Raw genomic sequence first — 5,473 nt, 5'->3', positions numbered from 1 at the left:
CAACAAAAACTGAAGCCATAGAGAAAAACATGTTGGCTTTGCTTGGCTGTTGCCAGTATATTATTATATGCTGATACGGGTCACTTTGCTTAGGCTGATTCAGCAAAGACTTCGTCGCGTAACCCGGGTACACGACTAGTTCAATGCTACAAGTCGAATTCACTAGTGTTCCACATTCTATGAAAAGAGGGCAGAGGGCATAACGTGCTCCAAAGACATCGAACAGGCAAAAAGCATCAACAGTTAGTGTTGCTGGAATAAAGAGGCAAGCTAACGTTAATTACACGGTGATCTTCAAACATTGCTCTCTCCTCTTTGTTGAACATGGTGACAGCATGCACAAACTTCGGAAACTTGGTAAACTTCATGCTGGCAAGCTATATATACTAGCTCGACAAGCGTGGTCCTAAAACAAAACCCAAGTTGCATTTTTCAACTCCTGCCATTTGCAGGAGAAATTGGTATAATCAACATCGAATTGTTGGGGGAAAAGAGAGCAACCATGAAGTCACTAGCATGGCAACCCATTATTTACATGTATGAAGCTAAAAGCGACCAATCCAGGTAGATGGATATGCATTCGATGCATAAACCGTGAAGAACCATCAGAGGACATTCTGTGATAAGGCCAGTGCCTGGACGAATCCATGGTTAATCATTGAAGTGTTTATACAAAATGTATTTGTAATTGCAGAGAATAATCCCATTTTCATGAATTAGCAGAATTAGTTTGCAGGTACACTTTGGGTGTGTTGGTTTTTAAAAAGTAATTTTTAAAAATTTATTTTTTAAATTTTATTGTATTTATTTATTATTAAAAAAAATTGATCACCAAAATACATTTTTGAATAAAAAAAATTATCTTTATCTTCATGAATATATTTCCTTTTTATTTTAAATAGAAAATACTTTATAAAAATTAAAAATATTAGATTATATTAAATTTGATATGAAATATTTAATTATTATATATATTTTATTTTAAATATTTATTTTTTTAATTTCAACTTCTTAAATTTAATTTTTATATTAACTTTCATTTTATATATTTTCTTTTTATTTTAAAATACTTTATAAAAATTAAAAATATTAAATTATATTAAATTTGATATGAAACATTTAATTTTTATATATATTTTATTTTAAATATTTATTTTTTTAATTTTAACTTTCAAATTTTAATTTTTATATTAATTTCCATTTTTTTTATAATTATTTTTATTTTTATATTAATTTCTATTTTTATTTTTATAATTATTTTTATTTTTATATTTATTGTTTTTAAATTCTAATTTTTTATTTATCCAACTTAATTTTTTTTAATTATTACTTATTTTATTTAAAATCATTTATATAATTATTTTTTCTTCAATTTTATTTTCATTAAACTTTTAATTTATAAAATTTATTTTTTAAAAAAATAAAATATTAATAAATAATTTTTTAGCTCAATTTTTATAATATAATTAAACACTTGTAAAATTTAAATTTTATTGCACTATTAAATATCAAAAAATGATTTATTTTTTTAGAATTCACTTAAAAAACTACTTTTCCACATATAAGCAGAGCTCATTACACTAATAATCATCCCAAGTCTTAAAATTCAGTTAAAAAAATAACTGTCGAGCTTTATGTAAATTTTTCTGAAAATTTCATAATGATTGAAAAGGAAGGCATAACAAACAAGAAGATAAATGGGGGGATATCAGACAAATTTTTCAACACCGCCACCTTAAATTCAATAACAAATTACGGTGCCACATCAAGCCTAGGTTCAAAGCAAAACCCAGTAAAAAGTTGAAGTGGGAACCTCTTTGACACTGGGCATTTCTGTGACCACTTCCATTGTTTCTGGTTAATGTCAAAAACAAGAAGCGCTGGAGCCCCGTAGCTTTGGATGTATATTTGATTATTTGTACCGCTGCTAGCAAAAACTTCATCAAACTCCCCAAATCCTTGGAAGAACTTGTGAGGCATACGGGCAATCTCTTGCCAGTCCTTGCCATCCAGAACCCAGATGCCAATCCCCTTTATTATGTCAGGCCGGTCTAGTTTACCAATTCCCCCCACCATTACAAGCTTCTCATTCAAATTCATCAGACGGCCACAAGTAAGAGGACAAGGTACTTTTATGAAACTTCTTATCAACAAGCCATGGGAAGATCTGTTGGATAGATTGTACCTGATTAGACCATGACGGGTTTCTGTGGCACCACCTCCTGCAGAATAAATCAAAAGGTATAAAACCCCACCACAGATCACACTCTCATCGCCACCTCTCCATCCAGTCATAACCTCTGTGCAAGAAGTTACCCACATCCTCGTTTCAGAATCATAAATATGGATAGAGAGATCAGATTGGAAAAAATTTCCAGGGCCTAACTTAGACTTTACAATTGATATAGTATAACCATGTGATATCCGGTTCACAGAAATTGCAAGTGCACTGTAATCATAAACTTTTAAGCCTGGGGGCTCCTGAAGCTTCCTGCAGCGTTTGGTGATCGGGTTGCAGACATACAACTCGCTTCTGCTGTCGTTATCCATGAAGGAAACCAAGCCGCATGATGAAGCAATGAACCAGTTGGACTTTTGGATGTAGGGAAGATCAATGCCAAACCATTTTCGAAGGATAGGATCAAAAGCATAGCCAACTGGTTCGTCAGAGCTTGTAAACATAAAATACCATGGTTTTTGTGGCAGGACATGTGAGAAGTTCCATAAAAACCTCCTTGAACTAACAATCTCATGCCATCTTTTACACACACAGCCAGCTCTGAAGATGCTAGCAACGGGAAGACAAGCTAGGATTCGTTCTAGCAGATCATCGGGCAAGATTAAATCAACTGAAATGGCATTAACTTTATTTCCTTCTTCGCTATGTTCAGAAAATGAATCGAACTCACCAATGTCCCTCGTCGGGTTCTCAAAACAATTATTTACCCAAGATGTTTCACCCTCCATGACGTAAAAAAAAGGGGCCTTGGGAACAAGATCTGGCGCAAGAAAGACAGCGCAGATCTAAAATAAGAAGGCCCAGATAATTTTGCAATGAAGATTTATGGCAATAAAAATAAACCCCTTGCTGTCAAATATACGAGTTAATATCGCTACTAAAACCAACACATAAGATAAAAATTAAAACTTAAAAAAATTGAAAGACGTGAAAATCAATCTGAAATTTATGAACCATGAACGATGCTAGAATTTACATGGAAAACAAACAAAAGAATAAGTATTGCATTGCAGAACAAATCTAATAGTATCTAAAACTAACACAATGTCCAGATTCAGAGATACAAAACCCCAATGCGTTTTCTCCAATTGTGGGAATAATAGTTCCAAAACTTGGGAAAAAATTATCAATGAACAGATATCAAAATATAATTTAACTGACTTACAGGCAAACAAGAATCAAACTTCAAGCTCAGTCATGCCACATCCAGATGCAAAACTGTGAAAAGCCACCACCCTATAGTGATGGTCTCAAGGGCACCTGCAAAGCAAGAACTATTTTATAGGTCCAGGATCATATTCTGTCATCCTTCCCACATATTTTGGATTATATATAAATTCGTCTTTAAAATGTCCGACTCGTAGTAAAAGTAAAAAACTCACTTTAAAAATGCAAGAATCCCAGCATAACCTACACATCAAACATGACTAAAAAACTAAAACTTTGTTGAACAAGAAACACGTTAACATGGAAGAAACAGTTTTTAACATGATCAGTATGGTTACTCGGCTTGAAGACAACCAAGCAACCACATATATATTACTTACTAATTTAAAAAAAAAACAATGAAATTAAAGGGGCTGACGGACAGGTTACCGAATCAAATGCAGAGCAAGATTTTAAGCCTCTGGATGTAAAATGATATCTGTGAAGTATGGATGGATGCATCCCGCATTAATCGCTAGATTGTTGCTTCGAAAAGACAACGGCGCTTAAAGAGAACATGTAAAAGGAACAATTTTGAAAACAGGAAATCTTCAGGGAATGAATCTGTTGATCACCAACTTGTGTTTCCTTCCACACTAAAGAACAGCCTTTTATGGTTATCAAACCGTTGCAAAACTGCTTTATAGAGAGCGCCAATAAAAATAAGAATAATTTTAGTTTAAGATCAAGCCATGCTTATCTATCAATTAAAATATCAAAACCCCACTTCCAAGCAAAAATTAAGACACATAAACAGATCACTATAAACCCATTTAAAAAATCTCAAGAAGAGACCAGAAAGCAATGAAGTCCCTTACCTTTTTAAGGCCACCAACACTCTCAACTCGGTCTTGCCAGATTTAACCAGAAAAAAATGGCATAAAATGAAAACTAAAATTTAAAGGGCAAAAAAAAAATAGGAACTCCTTATCTGAAGGGGCAATAAAAGAGCGTATCAAAAGCAGATGAGAAGAGAAAGCTGAAATGAGAGTAGATGAAGGTCTTTTCAAGTAATGGTAGAGGAACAATGAAATGGGTCACTTCAGATTTGGCAGGTGACTCATGCCCAAGAAACCCATTTGAGAGAGGAAAAAAGAGAGTTTTTTTTTCTATATGGTTTATGTTTTCTTTTCTTTTTTCGATGTGTGTGTGTGTGTGTGTGTGTGTGTGGGAGAGAGAGAGAGAGAACGACAGGCAGAGAATGAAGTGAGAAGCTGGTTTTTCTATACAGGGCTAAAAAGTAGGTGGTGAGTGTTGTTTCTTAGAGTGGGGAGGGGGCGGTGTGCGATAGAGGTGATATTCAAGCGAACGATCGATTTATAAGGGGAAGAGGAGAGAACATTTGGATTTTGATTAGCGATCAAAAAGAAAATAATGATGCTTTCTTACTCATCAACCCTCGTATTTTCTTTTTCTTTTTCTTTTCCTTTAATTCCTTTTCTTTTTGTACAGCCATTCATTTTAAAACTTTTGCTCGACTCCTTACTTAGTAACTCTATTCTTTTTTTTAATTTTTTAATCAAAATATTTGTTGGGCATAAATTATGTAGTGGCCGGTGATGCCAGCTTTTTTTGCGGTTATCCTGCGTGGCTGTCATTGATCTGCATGCATCGATGAAATTTATTAACTAGAAATGTGCGTGTAATTCCATTTTTTTTAATTACAGGGAAAAGATCTAAAGTCGAAATCTTTTTTTTTTAAATATTATTGCTAGTTCTAGATGCAGGGAAAAGATCTAAAGTCGAAATCTTTTTTAAAAAAAAAATATTATTGCTAGTTCTAGATGATCGTTAACGAGTGTAATCTCATTTGGTCGTTGGTGGAGGTGCGTTGGCAAGATTTAATAACGCGCATGGATTTTATATATATAGTTTTATCTAATCATGGGTGGATGGATACTTGTAAGATTCATCGAATACTAACAGTCTCGTCTGTCTGTACTTGGATACGTGGTAATAAATTAATGGACACGTAAATTATGTGTAGTTTGATCTGGCCATGGGTGAATGTGCGCTGACAAATTAAGC

General features: G+C 33.4%; 1 protein-coding gene across 9 annotated transcripts; it reads right to left on the bottom strand.

Moving 5' to 3' along the window:
• Positions 1-1,698: 1,698 nt before the first annotated feature.
• Positions 1,699-4,744, bottom strand: LOC105134622 (F-box/kelch-repeat protein At3g61590-like). Of its 9 annotated transcripts, none has more exons than XM_011039109.1 (4): positions 4,264-4,744; positions 3,836-4,081; positions 3,423-3,499; positions 1,699-2,999 (listed from the first exon to the last, which is right to left on the bottom strand). In XM_011039109.1, exons 3-4 carry the CDS (start codon positions 3,436-3,438, stop codon positions 1,753-1,755), a joined length of 1,263 nt encoding a protein of 420 aa, XP_011037411.1. In that variant the 5' UTR covers positions 3,439-3,499; positions 3,836-4,081; positions 4,264-4,744; the 3' UTR covers positions 1,699-1,752. The 9 variants fall into 9 exon arrangements, with proteins under 9 accessions (XP_011037411.1, XP_011037438.1, XP_011037414.1 ...); XM_011039136.1 differs by having other exon boundaries at positions 3,405-3,499; positions 4,264-4,743; XM_011039112.1 differs by having other exon boundaries at positions 3,423-4,084.
• Positions 4,745-5,473: the final 729 nt, after the last annotated feature.

The sequence above is a fragment of the Populus euphratica genome, unplaced genomic scaffold (assembly GCF_000495115.2).
Source record: "Populus euphratica unplaced genomic scaffold, PopEup_1.0 scaffold2.1, whole genome shotgun sequence".
NCBI classification, from domain to species: Eukaryota; Viridiplantae; Streptophyta; class Magnoliopsida; order Malpighiales; family Salicaceae; genus Populus; species Populus euphratica.
The sequence above is the reverse complement of the archived record's forward strand: the minus strand, read 5'-3'. Positions and strand labels throughout refer to the sequence as shown.